At 65.2% G+C, this 24,494-nt stretch overlaps 2 protein-coding genes across 7 annotated transcripts in view; one reads left to right on the top strand and one right to left on the bottom strand.

Moving 5' to 3' along the window:
- TTYH3 (tweety family member 3) overlaps positions 1–22,708 on the bottom strand; it is a 28,557-nt gene extending 5,849 nt beyond the window's left edge. For 2 of the 4 annotated variants that reach the window (XR_009535008.1, XM_060122144.1), the window contains exons 1-12: positions 22,462–22,706; positions 7,348–7,517; positions 7,028–7,139; positions 6,665–6,885; positions 6,272–6,367; positions 6,035–6,107; positions 5,687–5,762; positions 4,538–4,593; positions 3,702–3,794; positions 2,925–3,017; positions 2,208–2,344; positions 414–587 (exon numbers count right to left, since the gene is read on the bottom strand). Coding sequence is in view for 3 of the 4 variants with exons in the window: in XM_060122144.1 (XP_059978127.1) it covers positions 414–587; positions 2,208–2,344; positions 2,925–3,017; positions 3,702–3,794; positions 4,538–4,593; positions 5,687–5,762; positions 6,035–6,107; positions 6,272–6,367; positions 6,665–6,885; positions 7,028–7,139; positions 7,348–7,517; positions 22,462–22,584 (1,424 nt within the window). In the remaining variant the exon portion in view is untranslated. Of the gene's footprint in view, positions 1–413; positions 588–655; positions 767–2,207; positions 2,345–2,924; positions 3,018–3,701; positions 3,795–4,537; positions 4,594–5,686; positions 5,763–6,034; positions 6,108–6,271; positions 6,368–6,664; positions 6,886–7,027; positions 7,140–7,347; positions 7,518–22,461 lie in introns of those variants that run through there. The other 2 variants (XM_060122145.1, XM_060122146.1) reach the window with 2 other exon arrangements.
- Positions 1–24,494, top strand: part of LFNG (LFNG O-fucosylpeptide 3-beta-N-acetylglucosaminyltransferase) — a 64,827-nt gene that overhangs the window by 19,595 nt on the left and 20,738 nt on the right. The window lies entirely within an intron of this gene.

Raw genomic sequence — 24,494 nt, 5'->3', positions numbered from 1 at the left:
GGGCTCCGAGCAGGCCCATGCTGGCCACCTGCCAGCCTCAGCCCGGCCCCGCCGGCTGCCTGCCCACCACGTGGCCAGGCCCAGGGCCCTTGGCAACGTCATTCCCTGCATGAAACGCAGACGCTCCATCTGACAGAGTGGCCTCCCCGTGGCCTCGACCCAGGCATGTGGGAGCAGCAGGGAAGCCCACCCAGAGCCCGGACGGCCCCGGGAAGGCCCCTCCGCCGTCCGAGGCCCCACCCCTCCCCACTGCAGCAGCTCAAGTCCCTGCTCCCTGCGGTGGGGCTGCGTCCCCACTCCAAGCCACGGCAGCCGTGCATGCCGGCCACAGAGTCCCAGGCAGCCCATCCCAGGGCTCGGGTCTGCCGTCCCAGCCTGGGCTGCCCCGCCCGCTCCCAGCACGCCTCACTCACATGTACTCGGTGACCGGGGCGTTGCTGACAGTGTGTGCTGCGGCCGGGATGCTGGTCTCGCTGCCATAGCTGCTGCCGCAGCTGTACAAGCTGGGCATGTGGACGCGGTAGAGGCTGTCGTGTGCCGGCCTCGGCCCTGGGGCGGCCTCCTCCCCCCCATCCTCATCGGGGCCCCTGCAGGGAGGGACCCAGCAGAGCTTCAGGCCCCGGCGTGAGGCAGCCCGCCACAAGACCCACAGACACAGCTGGTTCCAATCCTGCTTCTGTCACCTACCCACAACGGGACTGTGGGTAAGTCGCCCGGGGACACCAAGGAACCCGCACCTCAGCCTGTGCACACGGACACCAACTGTCTATTAAAAAAAAGGGACAGGGCCCCTCCTGGGGGAGCACAGACGGCCAGGTGCCTGCCATCCCAGCCCGCCCCGGGAGGCCTGAGCGCAGTCCTCCAGACTCCGCCGCCCTCTGGCTCCCTGCCCGCCACTCCAGCCAGGCCACTGCAGGGCGAGCCCAGGGAGCCGTGGGCCAGGCCTCTGGTGCTCCGGTGTGTGGTGCCTCACACGCTGCCTGGTTTGGACGGGACTTGGGACTGGGCTGCCTGGTGGTGAGGGTACAGGCCAGCCAGGCCTGGGCTCACGTCCCACCTCCCCACCACCGGCTGGGTGGCCTTGAGCAGAGGGTCCCTCCGCCGTGCCCCTCGTAGTGAGACAAGTGGGGTCGCAGCAGCAACTGACCAAGTGCCAATTCCCAGCCAAGCCCAGGGCCGAGCGCTTGCGTGCGGTGGTTCATCTAGGGCTCACGTCACGCTAAGAGCTTGTACTCTTCTAACCCCCATCCTACAGGCAGGGAGACTGAGGCCCAGAGTGGTTAAGTGACTTGCCTATGGTCACCCAATGAGCAAGGGTACAGCCAGGACCTGAATCCAGGCCATGAGGTTCCAGGGATGTGCTCTCAGCCACTCCCCTACAGCTGCCATCTTTACGACCGCCCCCATCACCACTCCCATGAGTACCACTGTCATCACCATTCTCCCCATCCTCAGCATCACAATCACCACACCACCTCCAGCACCACCGTGACTAGCACCATCGTCACCATTACTGCCACCGCTAGCAGCAACACCATCCCAACAGAAAACAGTAGAGTAGAAATGCAGACGAAAGGAAGCGATCTGAGCTGGGCTACTTGCCAGACAAGGTGGGCCACCAAGAAACAGCCACAGCCCAAGTGGGAGACACAGCACAGGGGCTCGAGGACGGCGGGCCTGGCACACCCGTGCACCACTCAATCCAGCACTGACTGCGGAGACTGAGGCAGGGGCCACCAGGACCACTACTTCAAAGATAAAGACACAGTGGCCCATGGGAGGTAGCTGCCCCCCTGGTCACCCAGCTGAGGGGGCCCCGGAGGCCAGGGCCGTGTGGGGCACTCCCTGCAGAAGCTCTGAGTCCCCCAGTCAGCTGGTCTCCCCCATCAACAGCACTGCACACCTGCACCCAGGGGTGGGGGGACGGATGAGACATCCTGAGCCCAGCCAGTCAGAAGTGGGGAGGGCTGTGGGCACAGAGCCAGCAGCAGCAGGCAGGGCACCCCGGTTCCGCCTGCCTGCTCCGGACTCGAGTGTCGCCTGGACCGGGACCGCCTCTGGGCTGTTGCTACAGAGGCCCCGGGAGTGTCAAGAGGTGAGGAGGCCTTCCTGCCTGTCTCCTGGCTATGACATGGGGTGTCCAGAAGACACGGCCCCAGCTGCTGTGTGGCCTGGGGCAAGTTCCAGGACCTCCCTGAGCCCCTCACCTCTTCTGCTGCCAGGTGTGTGGGACACTGCAGACGATGGAGCTGAACATGAGGGCTGTGACAAAGGAGAAGAGGGCCAGGTAGATGAGGCCCTCGACGCCATCGTAGCAGAAGCCTGTGAGGGCCTGCACGTAGTCCTGAGGGCAGGCGGACGGGGACACAGAGAGAGAGAGAGAGAGAGAGAGAGAGAGAGAAAGAGACAGAGAGGGGGAGAGAGAGAGAGAGAGAGAGAGAGAGAGACAGAGAGGGGGAGAGAGAGAGAGAGACGGGGAAGCACAGGGTGAGATGAAGTGTGCACAGGGAGCCCCCAGCAGCCTGCACCGCCCCCACTCCAGACTGGGCAGAGGCCCTGTGACTGCTCCCCTCCTCCTCCCCCACGCTCCCCCTAGCCGCTCCCCTCCCCCACCTAGCCGCTCCCCTCCCCTGCCCCCCACCCCTCCTAGCTGCTCCCCTCCCCCACCCAGCCGCTCCCCTCCCCTGCCCCCCACCCCTCCTAGCTGCTCCTCTCCCCCACCTAGCTGCTCCCCTCCCCCTGCCCTTGCCCAGCTGCTCCCCCTCCCTCACCTAGCCGCTCCCCTCCCCCACCTAGCTGCTCCCCTCCCCCGACCTCCCCCACCCCTCCCCCTCCCCTTACTCTGCCCCTAGCTGTTCCCCACTGCTCCCTGCCGCCCCCCGTGCCTGCCCAGCCGTGGGCCGGCTCTAGGAGACGGCTCTCACCAGGTGCAGGCTGCGGCAGTCCACCAAGGCGGTGAGGTGCTGCAGGTTCACCTCCGTGCCGTTCAGCACCTCCTGGACACGGAGCAGGGGGTCCTGGAGGGCGTGGACCACACAAGGTCAGCACAACGTTCCGGAAAGGGTCCTGAGCCTGCCACAGGCCTCCCTCCACCCCACACCCTGCCGTCGAGACCCCCTTGACCCCCACAATCCTGGCACAGGCCCTGAGGACCCTTGGCTTTGAGAAAGGGGGACCCCCCAAGTCTGTGCCCTGGTCTCAGGGGGCTGCTGAAGACGTGAGGGGGACAGCGAGGAGACGGACGCACAGCACCTGCCCACGTGGCCACCAGGGCTGGGCCTTCGTTGTAACGGGAGAAACAGCAAACGCCCGCGTGTCCCCTGACACGGGCCTGGTTCTTTTAAAAATCACGTTTTAAGGAACAGTTTAAGACAATGGAAATTTTCAGAATACCTTAAGGGACAAAACACTGTCCAAGATACTCTGTGCAGAGTGAGACTGGTCCTACAGTGTATGTGTGTGTGTGCATGTGTGTGTGTGTGTGCGCGCACGTGTGTGAGTGTGTGTGAGTGTGTCTGCATTGTAAAACCTACCAAAAATCCTCGGGGACGTGAGGGGAAGGATGGCAGGTGGGAGAGAAGGCCAGACCCCCCAGCAGGGTCCCGCGGGAGGCAGCCTGAGCAGTGTCTGCACCCCACCTCCCTTTCGTGATGCGAAGAGGGATCCCACTGGCTCCACTGACCACACCCACAATCCCTCACCTTGGCGGCCGGGTGCTCCCGTGGGACGGTCTTCAGGAGCTCAGCCACCACGTCCTGCATCTCCACCAGAGCCTTGTGGCTGCCCGACAGCTTCTGCTCCACAGAGAGGCCGGCTGATTCCAGCGGGGGTGGGGGCAGCCGTCTCTCCCTCCCCGAGGTCCCCACCCACACGCGGCGCAGGCCAGCTCCAGTGCCCTTGGCTTCTGCCGGCCCAAGGGGCGTCCAGCCTGTGAGGCCACGAGCTCATGGGGTGGGATGGCTGTGCCCGGCAGTCTGCTCTGTGGGCCTGTGGGACACCTCTTCTTGGCCCCCCAGATGACCACACACCCCAGAGGCAACACAGTGAACATACAGCGTCTTTAGAGCAGATAAACAGTGCTGAGGACCCCAGAGGGCCACACAGTTACGTAGAATGACAGGCAGTGGGCTACATGGCTTTCCTTCAAATTCCATCATGCCAACATCCATCCAGGTATTCCACACAGCAGGTACAGGACCCCTGCTTCCATGGGGCTTCCCTGGGCTCCTCCCACACCCACCAGACAATCGGCTTTGCCCTACAGGGATGGCTGGGGCAGCCTGAGAAATGAAAGCAGTCCCAGGGATGCGAGGGCATTAAGCAGGCCACCCCAAAAGGCTTGCGCTGAGGTTGTCAGGGTGGTAACCCCGGGGGCAGTTAGCAATGTCAGCGTGGCGTTCGCCCAACTGCCCCCCGACAGCTCCTGGGGCCCCAGGGGCCCGACGAGGTGTGAGAGTGGGCCTCGTGGTCTGCGGGCACCTGGGGGCAGGGGCCAGGGGACCAATGCTCTGCGGGGCCGGAGCAGCCGAGCTCTCACCTGCTGGAAGGGGTTGGCGGCACGGGGTGAGCAGGCCAGGTAGTACTGAAGGATGTCTGTGGAGAGAGGTCAGGGCGGCTGAGCCACTCCAGCCGTCCGCGTGTGCTGTGTGCGTCTGCATGTGATGTATGTCTACACGTGCGTGTCTGTGTGTACGTGTATATGGGTGTCTCCACGCCTGCATGTATGCTAGACACACGTGTGCTTGCTTGTATATATTTATGTGTATGCCAGTATCTGCACGTGTGCACGTACATGTGTGCGCGCACCTATCTGCATGTGTGCGGCTGTGTCTGCGTGTCGTGTGTGTAGGTGTATCTGTGGACACGTGTATGTCTGCACACGTGGGTGTCTATGCGCACGTCTGCACATGTGTGCGCATTTACACGTGTGCACCTGTCTGTATCTGTGAGCGTGCAGGTGTGAGGGGGCACATGGTCTCCAGGGAGCCTGGGGCCAGGGCCCAGGCCCTTCTCCTCTGAGCCATGTTCCTGAAATGTGCACAGTTCTCTCTTGGGGGGGCGGCCTCGTATCTCCCCTCCCTGGGGAGCAGCAGACAGGGCACTGGGGGTGGGCAAGGAGTCAGAGGTCACCTGGGCGGGCATCTGCTCCCAGGCCAGTTGGGCAGAACGGTTCTTAGGCCAGAATGTCACCCCAAAAAGGGGGGCACGAAGCCGGAGCGTGCAGGTGGCCTGCTCATCCCCATTAAAACAGGTGTTGATTCAGTGTCCAACGTTCAGAGATGCGGATTCACTTATAATTCTGATTTTGAAAACCTAAGATCTTTCAAGCCCAGCCAGAGCTGGGGAAGAAGCCTTGGACCCCAACTGCCTAACACCTGCCCCCCCACCCCCGCCCTGTGCTCTCTGGTCCCTTCTTGGCGGCTCTCTGGGATCCAGTGCACGACGTGGGCCAGGAGTGAGGTCCATCACGGCCCAGGGCAGCCTCTCCGCGCCGCACCCATTCTTGGCCGCCAAGATCTGGGTTCCTGCGGAACTTATGTCGGAAACATAAGGAAGCCCCACGCTTGACTTTCGCCCCCTGTCAACGGAGCCAGCGCAAGGCCTGACCCAGATGGCCTGCGGCCCTGCAGGCAGCAGCTGGCCCTCACGTGTGGCTGGGACTGCTGGGACACAACTGCAGACTCACCCCCGCTCAGCACCGAGCGCGCCTCCACCATCCTGGTCACGTAGGTGTCGGGGTCCACGCAGAAGTCGCTGGAGCCCTGGGGTGGGTGCAGGCAAGGAGGATGGGATGACTGAGCTGGGCGTCCCCCCGCCCCAGACCCCTCAGCTCTCAGGGGTGGAGCCTGGTCCCCCAGGGTCTGCATTTGGCTCAGGAAGGTGGCGTGAGTCTGCGGGCGGCGGGGACTGACGGGCCGTGTGCCCGCGACAGGCCCCCAGGGGAAGAGGGGAGGGGTGATGAGTGTGGCATCCCCCACCCCACCCCCCGTGCTTGGCCAGCAGACAGGGACCACCTGCGCTCTCCATCACCTACCACAGACACGGCCAGCTCCAAGCCCAGTGCGCCCCAGCTGATGATTAGGGCCAGGACCCCCAGCAGGCAGACCCTTGGGGCAAAGAGAGTCAGTCAGCACCCTCCAGGCCGGGATGAGGGCTGCACCCCGTGCCAGGCTGGACCCACAGACAGGAGGGTGGGACAGGGCTGACTCGGGGGACATGGCGCTGCAGGTGCCCCACCCCCTCCCCCTGCCCTGAGGGCCCACAGGCTCACCCGACCAGGATCCCCTTGGAGCTGCGGATGAGGCCGACCAGTACCAGGAGGCAGATGGCCACGTCGAACAGCAGCAGGCCCAAGTAGCCCAGCCACCTGGGGGCACAGCGTACACATGGGCCGGGCCCAGGGGGCCCAATCCCAGGGCAGCAGAAAGGGGCTGCTGGGGCAGAGCCGGGCAAACAGCCCAGAGGAGCTTCCACAGGCAGTTCTGGGATATGGAGACTGCCCTCACTCTTGTAACGTATGTCCCCATGGGGGACTCCTGCCACAGTGACCACCAGTGGTCCCAGCCCCTCGCCCCAAAAGACCTCAGGCACTGGGAGCTGGGCGCCGACTGGCCCATAGAGACTAGTGGGAACCGAGCGGGGCAGGAAGGAAAGAGGGCCGCACCTGTACCAGTCATAGAGGTCCACCTGCTCGGCCAGCGCCTCCAGAGACACGGCTGGGTTCCTCCAAAATGGGATGGCAGCCGTGTAGCCCAGCAGCGTTTCGAGCAGGCTCTGCAGCCGCTGGACAGCCCGCAGGGGCTCTGGCCGGGCGGCCAGCTGCCGCTCCAGGCTCTGCAGGCTGGGCTCCGCCGAGCGGTTCAGGGCAGCTGCGGTGTCCCACACCTGCGCCAGGTTCGGGGTGGCGTGAGCCGGGGCACGGGCCCGCTCCCACACACGCCCACGCCTCGCTCCCACACACTGGGGCACACGCGCACACACGCAGTTTAGGAGCAGGAAAAGAGGCCCCTCCCATGCGGCCACTCACGCGGTCCTGGACCCCCGCCACCGTGCGGTTGGCGTGGCGGAGCGAGTAGGTGGCCCGATGTATGCCGTCACTGGTCTCCCCATTGCCGTAGAACCCCACGGCGATACCGGCGCTGGGACAGGGCGGGGCCGCATGAGGGCACAGGCCCGGGAGCCCCGGCCCGCTCCGCCCCCAGTTTGCCCCGCCCCCGCCCCGCCCCCGGCCGGTCCACCCGGCCCCTCTCCTCTCGGCCCAGTCACCCCTCTATCCTGCCCGCCCCTCCCAGTCTGGCCACGCCCCTCGCTGGCCACGCCCCCACCCGACCCGACCCGCGCGCTCACCTGCAGACCAGGGTGGCGATGATGACGCACCACGCGGTGCAGCAGCAGTCGGCGTCCAGGTGCTCCTCGCTCTTGCGCCGCCGGCAGCACAGCCAGAAGGAGTAGACGAGCAGGAAGAGGAGGTCCAGGGCGAGGCAGGCCAGCGCGGCCGCCCCCAGCAGCAGCAGCGCCTGAGGGAGGTTGAGAAGTGGTGCTGGAGGTGTGGACCCCCGCCCTGGCTCTGCACCCAACTGCAGTACCAGCGAATTCCACCTGCGCCTGGGCCACGGGACCGGCACGCTCTCCCACTGAACCCTCCCCCAGCCCTGGGGATAGAGGCTCCCAGCACCTGGGCGATGTGCCTGTGGTCACCCAGACTCAGGACCCCAGACTCGGGACCCCTGACTCATGTCTTCATTCATAGACACCAAGACTCTAAGCCCCACTTGGAGGGCCCAGGTGGGCAAGACCATGGGATCCCTTCTCCTAACCCTGCCCAGGCCCTGTGTGCTCCCCATGGGAGCCCACCACCTCCTGGGCCCCAGAGCCCAAGGCACATATCTTTGAACAGGGATTCCGGCCCAGGCGCTGTGAGGAGGTGCTGGCGGGGGACCCTGGGCAGGGCCAGCACAGTTGCTGACTGGCCACGTGGCCAGGGAAGGCCCTTACTCTCCCTGAGCCTCAGTTTCTCTTTTGTAAACAGGGGGTGATGCTGCCTCCCCACAAGAGGTAGGCACAGTCTCAGGGAAGGCCACCCACACCCGCTGCAGGGCCCTGGGTGTGGGGCCGTCAGCACTGTCACCATCCTCACCCTGAGTGCGGAGACTACTCTGGATCTGACCGCCTCTGTGAGCCCCTGAGCCCTGGGCAGCCGGAAGGGCCAGCACACTCCGACCACATCCCAGGAGGCACCAGGGGACGAGGAGCTGCCCCCCAGCACCCTTCTGTCACTGAGGCCAGCGTCCCCCACGGAAAGCAGCTGACTGGATCCAGCGGTGACACGCGCTGCGGGCTCAGTCCTGGGCTGGGGCCTCAGGTGGACAGAGTAACAGGGACACAGCCCAGAGCCTTCATCTGTCACAACAGGCACCAGCCCGGCCTGGCCTGGGCACCACGCTCTTCAGTTTGCCTGGCCCAGTGCTTCACCACCATTTCACCAGTTAAAAAAACAGCCTCAGAGGAGGTAAGGAGGAAGAACCCATGCGCCCACATCACAGCCTTTCTGCCCACACGTGCTTTGCTGGGTTGAGTGGCAGCTGACACAGGGCTGCAGGGCAGCAGGCTAGCCCTGACCGTGCACACCTCGTGGGGGGTCCAAGTAAGTACCACAGAGAGGTGCCCACCCCACGGTGGTGCGACCATGGACACCCCTTAGCTGCCCCTGCCGGCACTACTACAGAGAAGCAGACCTCAGGGGGACCTGGAAACACCCTCTCCGCATCCTGACACTCAGCGACGTGGCCGTGAGCCTACGGAGCCACCGGGGGGTGGAACGCCCCAGGCCCGCCTGCCCCCTGCGGGGCCCCCTCGGGACCAGAGGCTCAGCCACAGAGGCACTGGGACCGCTGGACCACAGCGCTGGTGCCCAGCGGCTGTCTCCCAGGAGACAGCTGCCAGGCGGCAGACGCAGGACGGCACCCCCTGCCCTCCCAGCAGCCAGCCTGCCCAGCCCTCCATCCCTGATGACCCCCACACCCGAGGCAGGGCTCTCCCACCTTCCCCCTGACCGGGGCCTGCACCTCCAGCCATGATCCAAAGCCACGTGGGTGCCCTGGGGCCGATGTGCTGTTTGGAGGCTGGGCCTCTGCCCTCCCGCGTGAGGTCCAGCAGGGGGCACCCTCTTGGGAAAGGCCGGGGCACCGCCACGGGGCTGCAGCACAGGCAGGAGGGTCTGACAGGACCTGGCCACCCTGGCCCACCAGCTGGGTGGGGGAAGGGAGCAGGCCCAGGGTGCTCGTGTCACAGAGGGGACCCCGAGGCCAGTGGCGGGGCGGGGGGAGAGAGGTTGTCCAAGGTCACACAGGGACACCAGCCGGGCCACAGCAGGGGGTCTCCGGTGGAAATCAAGGGCCGTCACAGGGACAGGCGCCAGTCATGCGGGAGGGGACTCACCTTAGGGGCCTAGTGTCAGCCACAAACCCCGCCCCACCCCACAGCACACAGCAGGGTGCGAGAACAGCACCGCCTCGTGGGCTCCGCCTTCACACGCACGAGCTGGAGACCAAGCACAGCGGCCGCAGGCCCTGCCGCCCCCGCCTGCGGGCTGCTCCCCTAAATCCTCAGTCAGACCACGCCACACGCCTGCCTAGACATCTCCACCAGCGACGAGCCCCATTCACCAGCCTGGCCCCCGCCAGCCCCAGCTCGGCCGAGCGCTGGCAGCGACCGCTGCCCCTCCTGCCGCAGCCGGAGCCCGCCTACCACCCCCCACCTCGCGCCACCTCTCCTGCCGGATCCCCTCACCCGCCCCCACGTGCAGAACACAGCGTGCGTGGAGCTGATGCTGAAATCAGGGCATCTACACACACCCCCTCAAGGAAACCCCTCTTGGGGTGAGGAAGCCGGGGAATCGGGCCCAGGAGAGGCGGCACCCCCGCTGGGGCCCTGAGTCCACCCAGCCTGGCAGCGCACGAGGCCAGGGCTCACACGGTCATCGGGGCTTGCCAAAGAGCTCGCGGGCCTAGACCACCGCCCGGGTGGCGCCAGGACCACCACTCCCGTTCGCCAGATGAGAAAACTAAGGTAAGATAAGCGTCACTGGCCAAGCAGGATCCTAGCGCCTGGGGCAAGGCCGGGGTGGGGCACAGCTGGGCTCACCGCTTGTCTGGGAAACGTGTCAGGTGCCAGGGCCTGGCAGGCACCCGACAGGCAGACCCCCCGTCCTCGGGGCTGCCCGGCTGCTGCAGGAGGCCGGGGCTGGGGCCTGCTGGATGGGAGCCGGGCCATGAAGAACAGAACAAGCAGAACAGGCAGGAGTAGCAGGGCGAGTCTGCAAGGGCGCATCGTCATCCAGCAGGTCGGGGGAGAGCCCTCTGGGCAGAGGCCACCACAGCTGACACTGCCCAGAAGGCGCCGTGCCAGGCCTGGGCACCCGGGAGGCGCACTTGGATCTCCTACAGCTTTGATTTCGTTTGTTTTTTGTTGTTGGGTTCTTTTTTTTTCTTTTTTCCTTTTTTGGTTATCTTTTTTTTTTTTTCCCTAAACCACGAACCATATTACCTTTATAATTAAAACACGAACCCAGAAGCCTGTCAGTAGCTCTTTTCAGCCAGCCGTGGGAGGCCCCTGGCCTGCTCCCAGCTCTGCCACGTGAGAGCCAGTGCGGCTCCCGCAGGCCCGGCTTCCTCTTCTGGGAATGTGACATTTCCCAGTCCCTCCCAGCTGTCACGTGGGAGAAGGGCCAGCTTATGGCGATGCTGCAGTCCCTGCTGGTGCCCAGTCCCCCAGGAGCAGAGGTCGAGGGGAGGGACACCCCGGGTGTCCCCACCAGGAGGCAGAACCGCCTGCTGCTGGACAGAGGTGTGAGGGAGTGGCTCCTGCCCAGCCCAGAGGGGCGGCTAGTCTTGAGGGGAACCAGAGGGCTGGGGTTCCAACACTGCTTTGCCTGGTTCTAGAATGTGACCGTGGGTCAGTGTCCCTGTGCCTCAGTTTCCCCACGTATAGAACAGGGACAGTGGCGTCACTCCCTTACCTAGTAGGGCTGCTGTGAGATGAAATGAGCTAACACCCATAAAGACCTAGAACAGTGCCTCCGTGGGGAGCCCTCGGGGTACTGCTCCCAGGCCAGCTCTACCCACGCAGCCAGGTGGGCTGGGGAAAGGGAGCCGCTGTCCCAGCTGCTGGGGGGCAGTCCAGGCCGCTCACGGACAAAGTGGGCGTGTGCACGTTCACGCCCACCCCCGCGTATTCATGCCCACACGTGTTCACATGCTCACTCACACCCACACACGTACACTCACACACACATCCTGACACTCATACACACGCACGTGAAGCTGCCGCCCCTGCGCTCCCAGCAGCAGTGCCAACAGCAGCCTGTGGCTGGAAGCTCTGTGGTCTTGGGGGGGGCAGGCGGGGAGGGGTTCCCAAGCACCTGGGCATCGGACCCCTGCCAGCGACGGGGAGCGGAGAGAGGCGTCAGCCAGCCGAGGGCAGCCTCACGCACAGGCACAGCCACAGCCACCTGCCTGGGGGCCCTAAGAGTCACAGCCCTGGGGGAGGAGCCTCCTGTCCCACCCCTGCCTCACGGGCTGAACAAGTGACAGGCAGGGGCAAGGCAGGCCCAGCGCCGGGGAGCCCCGGGTCCAGGGCCTTGAGGGTGAGAGTGTGTCCCGGGGCTCCGGGAGGGGTACCTGAGGGCAGGAGAGTGACTTGCAGAGGCTTCCCTGAAGGCAAGGACAGGCAGAGACCCAGGTGCTATATGTCACCCCTTTAGCCCAACACACAGGAAGCCAGGCGTCTGGGCAGCTGGGGTTCCGCCCCCTCCCCTCCTGTGCTGTCTGCCCAGCTCCAGAAAGCCCTTCCTGACCGTGATGACAGGGCCCTATTTCCACCCTTTAAGCGCCGGGTCTGTCTGCCCACATCTCCCCTAGGGGGCGCTGGAAAGGCCTCGCTAAGCTCATCAATTTAGCTGGGGTGGTGCCCCCTCTGGCCCTGAAGCCTGGCCCACAGTGGACACTCGGAAACACGGGGCCCCTGCCCCCCACCCCAAGCTCTGACAGCCTGGGCCAGCTTCCTCTCTGGCAGGACGGCTTCCTCCTGGACGAGGCCAGCCTTAAACCTGGACCCCACTGGGCTGCTCGTGGGCCCCTGGCACAGCCCCGGGAGGCAGGCTGCGGGGCCTCCACCAGGACAGCCTCACTCAGCCCTGTGGAGAGGTGTCAGCACCCTCTTCCTGGATGACACAGGGTCCCAGCCCACTGCTGCAGACCAGCAGAGCCCACGTGGGGGCCGGAGCCAGGCCTGAGGCAGGCGGCTGCTTCCTCCCGCCCAGGGGCCGGCGGGCCTGGCCTGACCTCTGCCCTCGTCCAGAGAACAGCCTTCCCCTGGCGTTCCCGTGGCGGCCCCGCCTTCCCTTTCAACAGCCTGGCGTCCCCTCTGAATGGGAAATGTTTGATCAGCATCTGGGCTCTGACCAAATGGAATTTTCCGTCTGTGATGGAAGTGATGGCAGCACTCAGTCAGGCGAGACAAGGCGCTGGGGCCCGTATCCTGACCGCGCGCCACAGCGCTGGCCGTCCGCCACCTGAGCACGCCTCAAGCACTGTGCTGTGAGGACTTGGCGTGGACACACGTGCACGGGGCTGGGGGGCCCTGTCCACCCACCCCTCCCGGCCCTACAGCTGCTGTTTCTCAGCCCTAGCCCACCCCACCGGTCCCAAGGCCCTGCAGCCCCGGCCGTGGAATGTATCCACCAAGGAGGCCCCTGCCCGGCCCCGTGCCCAGGCGCTCCCCCCAGGCCCTAAGGCCCCCAAAGTCCCCACCGGCTCTGGAAACACCTGATGAGCCAGAGCTCAGGGTCTGAAGCCTCACTCCGTCCCATTTCAGGCCCAGGCCCACATCTGAGGCCTATCAGGGGACCCGACAAGTCCCTGGCCTCCAGCGGGTCCTCCCAGCCCCGGCGAGGGGACAAGCGACAGGGGCCCGAGGGCAGAGGTGGTCTCTGTGTGAACCTCGGCGGGCTCCCTGTGCAGGTGGGTGGTCCCAACAGGGTGGGCGGATCCCCAGCTCAGTCCGGCTACAAGGGGGCTATCCAGCCGGCCCTGTAAGGGGAGGGCCATGGTGTGTCACCAGATCTTACTAATAAAAGCCCGTGCAGCAGAGGCCGAGCCCCATCGCAGCCGGAAGGCCACAGCGTGAGAGCGCACAAGGCTGGAGGCCTGTCCCCGCCACGACCTGCTGCGCCCCCCCCCCCGCCCGCTCTGCTCCTTCGGCACAGCCCAGATGTGGGCTGTCAGCGCACGGGTATGCGCACCACACAGCGCCGGCTCGGGCTGCACCGGGAGGCCCCAGGCCACCAGGCCGGCAGGGCCACGCGTGACCCTGCGGCAGCACCTCCACGTGTCACCTGCACAGGCAGCTCAGCTAGGCGTCCTGGCAGCACGTGGCACGGAAGCCTGCGAGGGAGCACGCCACACGCGGGGAGCACATCAGAAGCACGGACACACTGCCTGCTGAACACGCACCCCTGCCGGCAGAGCCGCTGCCGTGCCACCAGCAACTGACCCCGAGAGCTGGCCTGTCCACTCAGCCCCTCTGCAGGCCGCCAAAGCCCGCGGCCAGGCTGGGGAGACACCGCCCCACTGGGAGACCCCCACGGAGGTTCTGATGGGAAGTGTGGGCCCATGGCTGCCCCAAGCACAGCGCCAGAGGCCGCTTCCCCGCCACCCTGCCGTCCCAGTGGCGGGACCTCCTTGTGGGAAATCACGTGCACCCAGGCGCCGGCGCTGGCAGGGAGACTTGGGACCAGCAGTCCAGGGGTGACTTGGGTAGGCTCCGGGAGATTGGGCTCTTCCTTCAGGTCATGTGCTAGTGGGGTGGGGCCGGGATCCCAGCCCGGGGGCGTGACCGCAGCCTGAGGTCCCACCGCTGGGAGGGCTGTGTGCCTGCCAGAGCGGGAGCCCCCGGAGAAGGGCTGCCCCCCTCCCCCTGTACCAACTCTCCGGGAGGTGGCCTGGCCAGCTGGTAAACAGCGAGCTCCAAAGAGGAGGCAAGTCCAAATTCCATCCGGGACCCGGGAGCTCACCGGCCCGCACTGCCGTGTCCTCACGTCGGCCACACCGGCCTCACCACGCACAGGGCCTCCGGAGCTGGCCCGACTGAGGACCACTACACACAGGGTGTCCATACTCAGCGCCAGGCCTGGCCCTGGGGACGGGGGCATGGGACCCGCAGACACAGCTCCTGGTGGGCTGGCATCTCCCAAGACCCCAGCAGTGCAGGCCTGGAAGCACAGACTGTGGGAACCAGGGAGATCGGGGGAGGGGTGCAGGAGCTTCCGGGGGTGCCCTAAACTGCCATTACAGGGTCAGCGGGTGCCCGCAGGGCACGGTGAGGTGTGGGGTGAGCACTCCCAGAGAGGGACAGTGCGAGTGAGGGCCCAGCACCAGGTCCAGGCTGCAGACCGGCGTCCTGGGAGGCCCTGGCAGCTGTGACCAAGGCAGCGGGGCGGCGGCTCCAGTAGATAGGGATGGAGTGGGAAGGGGGAGCCATGGACCCCTCCAGTGCCTCTGGGGCTTGTCCACCTCAGCCCTGGGGCTGCCAAAGGCCCTTCTCCAGAGGAAGAGGCCAGGTCAGGGCGTCCAGGAGGCTGGCAGCGTCCCACACCCCAAGGCACCCTCTAGGAACCCAGAGATGTCCTGGCTGGAGCCCTGGGCCTGGGAGAGGAAAGGGGAGGGGCGCCAGGCTGAGCTGTTCCCACAGCTCCTACGTCTGCGGTCTCCCACTGGGAAGGACGCACCCCACATGGCACTGCCCCCTCCCCTAGCGCTGGCCCTCTGCCTCGGCACCCACTGTAGCCAAGCTACACACACGGCCTTGTTGGTGCCCAGACCACCCAGGGCAGGGGTGACACCCATCCCCCAGGCCAGGGGTGAACCCATCCCCCAGGGCAGGGGTGACACCCATCCCCCAGGGCAGGGGTGACACGCATCCCCCAGGCCAGGGGTGGCACCGTCCTCCAGGCCAGGGGCCTGGGGCCAGCAGGGACACCCAGGGCCCCCACACTTGAGTAATGGAGACAGGGTGTGGGCCAGCACAGGCCTCCTGAGGAAAGTTCCAGAAGAGACCCCCTCACCCCTGGGCCAGGCTGGCTGGGTGCTGAGGGCCGTGGAGCCGAGCCGGGTGTGCAGCCGCTGCTCCCCAGCCCGAACACACTTGGCTGGGGCTCCCAGATGCCGGCCAGAAATTAAAAACAGATTTTCCACCGAGCCAGGCTTGGGTTTCACAAATTCCATGATGGTGAGCTCGTGGCCATGCCTGGAGAAAGCACAGCCAGTGGCCAGCATGCAGCAGCCTGGGAGGGGTCCAGCTCTCTGGCCAAGTCCCCTCACCCTGAGGTCCTAGGTCCAGGCCACCAGGCTGCACAGACACACTCCAGCTGCACCTCCATCCTCACGGGCACACACCGCCCTGCCCCGCCAGGAATCACCGGGACACAGGCCCAGCGAGGCGGGACTTGGGTGAAGCCCCAGAGAGAAGCTCTGGTCGGTCATCCCCCAGGCTCGGCACTCCCTGCTGCCCTCCAGGCCTGTGGGCCACGTGGAAGGACACCGAGGCCCCGCTCTCCCACTGCCCACGCCCCGCCTGCTGGCGGAGGGAACAGACACCAGAGAACACGGCGCCGGCGCGGCCCTCGAAGCCGCGAGCGTGTCTATTTCGGTCCAGTGCCCTAACACGTCTCCCAGCATGACACCCAGAAAACTCCTCTGCTCTTCACCAGCCTGTCTGCAAGCGCCTCTCCACCCGCCACCCCCGGGGGCGCACGCGACAGGCCTCAGATGTAGCCAGGAGCTACCAGACGGGCGGTCACATCATCATCCAGACCAGAGCCCAGCCCAGGGCTCGTCTCCACCCCGGGGCACAGCCCAACCCGACTCGGGGGTCAGCCGTCTGGAGGGCCCCTCACAACGGTCAGGAACCCAGCCCAGGGGAGCGGGGGAGCCGGGCAGAGTGGCACCGTGCCTGGCGCTCTTCTCAGAGGCAGAAGCAAGGGGCCACTCAGGCTTTGGGCAGCCCGGCCTCACCCCATGCCCTCGGCCAACACAGGACACGCCTGGCCCTAGAGGGTGCTGCGGACAAAACCAAGCACCCTTGGCACACCTACCGTTCAGAGCCCACCTGCCGCTCTGAGGGGACCCAGCCTCAGCCGGCCACCTCCCAGGAGGGGGAGGGGCGCACCAAGCGGGCGCTGCAGCCTGCGTGTGTGCACGAGCCCGGCGACACATGAAGAGCCCAGGCCCCGAGTGGGGGGCAGTGTGAAGGGAGGCAGCGCCCCCCCGGCAGCCTGCCCAGCCCACGTGCAGACCCTGGCACCCCTCAAATCCGCCAGGCCCAGCCCAGGAGGTCACTCAACCCTCCCCTGGCCCTGCTCCCTGAGGGCACACCGGGCGCCTGCCCCGACTTTGGACAAGAACCCGAGCAGCCTCAGGGCCACCTGGCACCAGGCGCAGGCCCTGTCCTGCCCCTGCCACTGGACTGGAGGCCTGGAGGCCCACTGCAGCCTCCAACAGCCCCGTCCGTGGCACGAAGGGCACCCGCTGTCTCAGCAGATGTCAGCGGTGCGTGGGCCCCTCGGGAGTCCAGCAGGGCAGGCGCAGACCCAATTCTGGGGCATGAGGGGACTCTGCAGCGGGGACCCCCGGGCAGGCCTGGGACCTCAGCCACGGGTGTCCTCTGCAAAGCACCTCCCACCTCTGGCAGCGTGTGGCTCCCTGCTCTGGGCGACAGTGCCTGGTGTGTGACACGAGAGCGTCGCCACGCTGAGCTGCAGCAACCCGACCGTGGGTCTGGGTCCTCACCCTCCCCAAGATCCTGGGAAGCCCCTGAGAGCCGCCTGGGGGCCGTGTGTGTGTCCCGGCCCAGCACAGGGCTCCGGGTGGGCTCCCTGCAGATCCAAGGAGGCAGCAATGGGCACAGCCAGGCGCTCCTGGGTCCTGCCGCACCCGCCCTCTGTCACGTGCCCCAGTTCCTCGGGGGCCACGTGGGGCACTTTCTCTCTCTGTGATCCAGTCCCTGGGCTGCAGATTCGGCTCTTCCTCTCCAGCCAAGGACTCAGCAGAGCTGCCTTGGCCAGTGGGGGTCTGGTCCCAACACCCTCTGAGCCTTCGTGGACTAGCTCCTGCTGGGGGGACCAGACTCGGAAAGCGCAACAGGGGCTGTGGCCGCAGGCAGGGCAGCGCTGGGCTGGAGCTGGGGCCTGTCCGTGTCTCCCAGTCCACTGATGCCGGCTGGCCAGGGGCCTCAGTTTCACTTCTGTAGTGTTACTGTTTGGCTTCCCAGAAACAAACAGCTTACTAGACAAATGTCACGAGCCTCTCGGTAGAGCAGCTGTAGCTTGGGGGTCAGAGACACAGAGCACCCAGCCCACCCCTGACCAAGAGCCCCTGGTCAGAGCCGAAACAGGCGCCCTCCCAGCTGTTCTGTCCCCCAGGTAGGGCAGTACAGTGCTGGGGACAGAGCTGGTCACCGCATCGTCAGACCCGAGAAAACCAGGAGCCCCAGAAAGGCCCAAAGATGGGGCCTGGGGCGCAGAGCCCACGCCAGCGCCAGGCAAGAGTCTGGCCCCAACACCTCCCCCTCAGCGGGTGTAGACCTGGTGGCAGAGGCAGCCAGCAGCCTCACCTCCCAGCCAGAGGGCCACGTGACAGTCGGTTCTCCCCAGCGCCGGGGCACTGGCTAAGAGCGAAACAGACAGTTGATTTCGCCTAGCAGGGGCTTCCCTGCCCCCCCACCAATGCATAGGCCCTGCACCCTCGCAGCTGCTGTCCACGCAGGGCGTGCTCTAGAAGCTTCCACGCAGCCCCTCGGTGTGCTCTGTTACGTGTGGCACGTTTCTGTCACTTGCAGCCTCAGAATCCTGGTGTCGTGGGACGCTGGGCAAGCGCCAAGAACCATGGACCAAGGACATGGTCCAAGAGACATGACGCTTAAACGCCGGTGACGAATTCTAGCCTTAGGCGGCACCCCTCCCCAGGTATAAGCGCGTGGACAGACTCCAGCTAGAGGGACGTTTTTTCCTGTCTCCACACTCTTTCCTATTTTCCAAGTGTTCCATGAATGTGTCTTACTTTCATAAACAAGAAGAGAGGCGATAAATGCTGTTTTTAACCAGAGTGAATTTCCTCCTGATCGTGGAGATGGTGCCAACGGAGCCAGTCTCATTCACAGGCACACGCTGACCCTGCTTGAGTCACAGCATTGAACCAGGGTGCTGTGGTCTCTGCTAGGAGACTACTGGCTCCTGTGGGTCCTGCCTAAGTGGCCTTCCAGGCTGGCCTCACACAGCCCCGGGCACAGAGCACTCACCAGCTCTGAGGCAGCACAGATCAGAGGGACTCCCTTATCTTGGGCTGAGGCCCAGGCTTCTCTCTGCCTCAGGGCCTTTGCACAGGCAGTTCCCAACGCCTAGAACTCTCTTCCCCAAGGTCTCTGCACAGCCACCTCGGTCTTATCTTTAGGGTCTCGATGGGAACATCCAAAGCACTCAGGGCCCCACACACTGGGCCGACGTGGAAGGTGAGCTGCTATGCCCACTGCACGCCAAGCTCCAGGCAGGTCCTCGCCTTCTGGTCGTTCAGAGCCTGGCTCACCGCCTCCACGGCAGGCAAGGTAGCGCCTCCGACAGGAAGCCTCCCCTGACTGTTGGACTTCCGCAGGCCTAGTCCTGACCTGATCGCAGCACCACCACACCAGCCTGTACTGTCCTCCAGCTCACAGCTTCCAGTCTCCCCTTAACTGGGGGAGACAGTGAGTGACAACGAGAGGGACTGAGGGCAGAGAGTGAGTGTGACCTCGGCCTCAGGACACCAGGGGTGTGGGAGGCTTGGGAGTGGGGAGTCGGGAAGGGCTGGTAGGAGTTAAGGGGGCAGATCCCAAGGTGAAGCCCAGAGAGGTGGATGGACCCACCCAAGGTCACACAGGTGGGAAGCTACAGAACTCGAGCCCAGGCTGGGCACCCCGCAGCCAGGCACCCGCACGCCGGTCTGCAGAGAGGGCTCTGAGACTCTCCCCCCACCCCCCGCCTGCAGCCATGACAGCCCTGACCTTCACCACGGAGGACAGACTGGCCTCAAGCCACATCAGGTCACAGGCTACGCAACCACCAGGGAGTCTCCTCCTCCTCTGGGCCTGCGACCCCTCCCCTGTAAAACGAGCATCCCGCCCATCAGCTGCCCCAGGTTCGGGGAGCCCCTGGCATGCTGGGAAGAGCCCAGTCCCAGGGGAGCCAGACCGGCAGCAAGCAGGCAGGTGCGGGGGTGGGGCGGCACACAGCAGACCCCAGAAGCCTTCTGCCCCTTCCAGCACCTGCCAGCCCGCACAACCCCTCAGGCCCCACAGAACGCGCAGCAGCACCGTCCTGCAGTCCGTCCATTCAGCAACAGCATGAGCCCCCAAGAGACAGGAGCCGCGGCCAGGGAGCCCCTCCTCTCCAGGGTGGAGGCCCCAGGAATACGGGGCCAAGAGAAATCACAAGCCTTTAGGATGCAAAACCCGACCCCTGGTCTTGCAGAGGCGCCAAGCCCCTAGCACAGGGCCAGCCAGGGCTCTGAGAGCCCGCAGAACAGCCTCCCTCAGCACCTAATCCCTCAGTCACATCCCCTGCAGGGGGCCAGCCGTCGGGGACTCAGGAAGCCCCTGGCCCCCAAGGCTGACTCTGGCTCCTAGGGGGGCAGGGGCAAGGGGCCTGAAGCAGGATTCCGGCCCTACCACCCACTCGCTATGTGATTCTCAGCCAATCTCCTCTTTAAGCCTCAGTTTGCTAATCTGTACAATGGAGACGACTGTCCTCATCTTCCAGATTTGTGTGAGAAAAGGCTAGCGGTAGCCCCAAACAGCACCCCCAAACAGGGTCTGGCCCGTGGGGTTTCCAGTGGGTTTCACCGGGCTCCCAGCAGTGGATGGTGTGGGCAGGAAAGAGCGAAGGTTAACAGCTGGTCTCCCCAGGCCATACCACCCCTCTACTCCTGCATCAGGGCCCCCGCTTCCTCTGGGCGGCCTGGGAAGCAGAAGCCCCTCCCCGGCTGGGCCCAGCCCACATGTGGGGAGAAGACTGCCAGGCCCCTGCAGCCCAGGTGCGCGCCAGACACAGACAGGCTCCCAGGCCAAGAGGGGCGCCCCAAGTCAGGAGGATACGGGGTCCGCCACCCAGCAGCGGGATGAGGGTGATGCCCCCACAGCTAGGAGTGCTCCCCCAGGGGAGGCAGGAAGAGGCCCCAGGCCAGGGCCCACGCCAAGCCATCGCCCACCCACCCAGAGAGGGAGCTCTTTGGGCTGCACACCCAACACAGAGCAGGAGCACGGGGCCCTCACTCCCCTTCCCGCCCTGCACAGACGGCGCACCGGCCCAGTTTCAGGAACGAGGCAGTGAAGGCTCAGAGGTCAAGTGCTTGCCCGAAAGCACCAGCACAGGAGGGTAGGGGCAGGACGACTCCCAGGTCCTCCCAGGTCCAGCTAGCTCCACAGCCCTGAGCCAGCAGCGAGGTGGCGGGGGACGGAGCCAGGCTGCTTTCCACACCGTGAATTATTCAGCAGCTAATTCTGCTCCGCGGGGAGAGGAGGAGAGAGTGAGTCAGAGCCTCCCCCGCGGCAGAAACCAGGGCCCGCTCAGGAGCAAAGGGCCCTGCGGGAGGCTGGGCTGAGCGCAGAGGGGCCTGGCCACCACTCCTGACGCCTCCACGGGCTGCAGGCGTCGGCCCCTCGCTCACTTCCCACCACATGTCCGGGCGCCTCGGAGGGCAGGAGGCATGGCAGCCAGTTCAACCGTGGTGGGCAGCATGGGCAGGTGGCAGCCCACGGGCCAGCAGGAAAGCCCCACGTGGGTCACAGACACGCCGGGTACCCCTGGAGCTTCAGAACTGAAGTGGCAGAGACCTTGCTAAAGTAAGGTACATTGTCCTGTTCTGTGGAAGCAGAGCCCCGGGGACAGGTGTGGCAGAGCCACCCCAGGTGAAGTTCGTGGAGTGCACGGAGGAGTGCTGTTGCCCTCACACTGGTCAGCCCCCCAGGGCTGGGCTTCTAGAACACGGGTGTCCGGTTTTATAAGAATCCTGCTGTCCCTGGGTGTGCATGGGCCAATCCCTAGCCCCCTTTCTAGTCTGCTTAGACAAAGATCAGCAGGGCTGGGGGACCGGGCACCACGTGAGCACTGAGGCTGGGGCGGCAGGCTCCCCTGCAGAGCTGGGGTGCTTCTGGTTCTCCACCTCTGGACAAGGGAGACCAAAGAGGAAAGAGCTCTGAACTGGAGAGGGGTGACACGGTCCACGGATATCGGACTCCCAGGCCATCTTATGAGCAAAGTCGTTCCCACCCCACCCTGGGGCTCTGCATTCATCACCAAAGAGGAACTCAGAGGCGTTCTGGGTGACCAGGCACCCCAGTCACGGGGTGTGTGGAATCCGGATCCCCAGGCAGGAAGGAAATGTCCACAGCCAGGTCCCCTGCCCGGCACTCAAACAGCAGTGGCTCAGTGGCAGGGGTGGTGCTGGGCTTGGCATGACCCCAGACCTGGGGCTCCACTGGTACAGCCTGGTTACTCGGGGAGAGGGCTGCGAAGGGTCCGTGCCACTCCCCAGCTCTGCCCAGGCGCAGCCCCTTTTCCAGCCTTCCAGACTGAGGCCAATCTGGCGTCCCTGTGGCCAGGCCTCCCTCCCTCAGGGCTACAGGCAGCCAGGTCTCTGGGCAGGCACTGTGTGTACATCCCACAGCTTGGCCGCCCAGCACGGGGTCATTACCAGCCAGGGAGGGCTGGCATCTACCCAGACCACTCACCCACCAAAAGCCTGGCAGTGAGTGGGATTCCCCAGCTGGGGGTGAGGGGTGAGGAATCCCCACCTGGCTTCACCCAGTGTTCTCGGGCATCGGCCGTGGTCTCAGGGCCCTGGGTCCTCTGGGTAGGGAGTTCTGCCTGGCAACACCCCCAGGCCGCCCCTGGGCAGGAGCCTTAGCAGGCACTGACAGCTGGCAGAGGGGTCTCCGTGGAGGGCAAGGAGGCAGCTCCTCCCAACCCCAGAAAGGAGGCTCTCAGTGGCTCCCGAAGAGAAGGCTAGAATCTGCAGGGCTGTGGACCCTCCGTGGGGAATTGGGGGGGGTCCTTAGACTCTCAAGCAGGGGAGACCTGTGACCCAGGAGGAGGCTCTCCAGAAGAACCGGTGCTATGACCCACGAGAAGGAGTGGGCCATAATCCTCCACGGAGGGTGGGGAGCCTTTAGACCCTCCAGGAGGAGGGGACCATGACCCTCGGGGAGTGGGGCTCAGGACCCACGGAGGAGGAGGAGGCCGTGACCGTCGGTGGGGGATAGGGAGTCTTTAGACCTTGCAGCAGGAGGGGGCCGTGACCCTGGGAAGGGGGATCGTGACCCGCAGGGAGGGGGGCCGTGACCCGAGATCTGATCCCCGACCCAGGGGGCCCGCGTCACCTGCTGGTAGTCGGTGTCCTCGGGCCGGAACTGGCTGCTGGTGGTCTCCCAGCGCAGGTTGAAGTGGGGCAGCCGGTGCAGGAGGCTCACCCACCAGGGCGCCGCGTAGCTGACCCCGGCCATGGCGGGCCGGCGGCTAGAGCGCGCGGCCGCCGCGGGGCTCCCTGGCTGGCCTGGGGCGCAGGGATCAGGGGCCCGCCGACCCCGGCCTGGCCTCCCGCATCGCCCGCGCGCTCCTGGGTCCGGCCCGGCCCGGCTCGGCCCGGCTCGGCCCGGCTCGGCTGCGCTCGGCTCCGGTCGGCCGCCCGCGCCCGCCGCCTCTTTGTTCGCCGCCGCTGCCACCGCCGCCGCCGCCTCCGCGCGCCCCCGCCCACCGCCCGCCGCCCGGCCCCCGCGCCACCATTGGCCGGTCGCCCGCCGGCCCCGCCTCCCGCACCCCCCGCCCGGGCGCCCCGCCCCTCCCTGCTCCCGCCCTGCCATTGGCACGCTGGACGAGGCTCCGCCCACTAGGGCCCCTTCCCCAGGCCGAGGGGCGCCTGGCGGGGAAGTCGCTGACGACCCGCAATCCCGGCAGCGGGCTCTTCGTCCGCTGCACGTGGAGCTGCGCTTCACCCGGGCGCTCGCTCGTTGGTTGGACCATTGCACGTTCACTGAGCTTCTGCAGGGACTGCCTGGAGGGGCTGGGCTGGCTCCTCAGCAAGCAGCCGTGGCTCACACGCAGACTGCGGCGCCGGGTGAGGGACCCAGTGGCCTGTCTGTAAAATACGGATGATTTGGAGGCAAAGCCTGGCTTGGTGACCTAGAGCTGTGTGATCTTGGGCAAGTCACTTAACCTCTCTGTGCATCAATGTCCTCGTCTGTAAATAGGAAATACAATGACATTAAAACGCTCAGAGAATCAGAGTGTGACCCAGTCCCAGTAAGTGGCCGGGGTGAGGGGTGGGCGTAAACTCAGTTCCTAACGGTGCTTCCCTTTGGGGAAGGTTGGGTCTTATATCAAGACGTAGAAGAAAGACAGTGCCCTGTCCTGGCCTCCTTGAGCCTAGAAATTCAGGCAGCTGCCAGGGAGGGCTGAGTATGGACCTGGAAGCCACACAGCCACACTTCCTAATGGGGCGTCTTCATGCGTGTTACTGAGATGGGGAGCCCATGAACAGACAGAGGAGGCTGGAAACGCTCTAGGTGCTTGGCCCAGCACACCCCTCTCTGTGTACCCCAGGGGCAGTGGGTGCATCCTCTCGGCTGTGGCTCGTCACCACCTGGGGGCATCATTTCTGGCCCTCCTGCATTCTGAGAAACAGGTCTCCACACCTGGGGCGCTGCCGTCTGCCATGCTTGGGCTCAGCCAGCTCTGTGGCTGGGCTGGGTTCTTGCAGGCAGGGACAGCTCTGAGCAGTGGCTTCCCAAGAGGCCCGTCTGTCTGCTCACCTGACGGCCCTGACTTTCCCGTTTTCCTGTGATAAGTCTGGGAAGCCCCAATGGGCCTCCTGCAGACAGGCAAGCATGGGACAGGTGGGAAAAGAGCCCTTTGCAATGCTATGGTCTCTACTCTCTGATGAGTCACAGACACCACCCGGTTGGGGACTAAGAGCCCTGAGCTCCTTTCCACGTTACAAGAAGCTTCACAAAATTGTGCGTTTTCCTCAGGTAGGGCCAGAAAACCAGACCCAAACATTATATGAAACGGTAACTTGCGTGTACGGGGTTGAATTATGTCCCCACAGAAAATATGTACGAGTCCCAACTCTTGGTGCCTCTGTCTGCGATCTTATTTGGAAATAGGGTCATCGCAGATGTGATCAAGGTACGTTGAAGTCATAGGAGATTATGGAGGGCCCTAATCCAATGACGGCGTCCTCATAAGAAAGAAATGTGAACATGCGTTGCAGAGATACAGAGACACGAAGAAAACACCGTATGAAGGCAGAGGCAGAGATGGGGGTGATGTGTCAAGAAGCCAAGGAACCCCAAGGATCTGCCACCAGGAGCTGGGAAAGAGGCCTGGAGCGGATCCTCCCTCACAGCCTCAGAAG

This window comes from Lagenorhynchus albirostris, chromosome 15, assembly GCF_949774975.1.
Source record: "Lagenorhynchus albirostris chromosome 15, mLagAlb1.1, whole genome shotgun sequence".
NCBI lineage: Eukaryota > Metazoa > Chordata > Mammalia > Artiodactyla > Delphinidae > Lagenorhynchus > Lagenorhynchus albirostris.
Note: the sequence above shows the minus strand (reverse complement) of the source record. Positions and strands in the feature narration are given on the sequence as shown.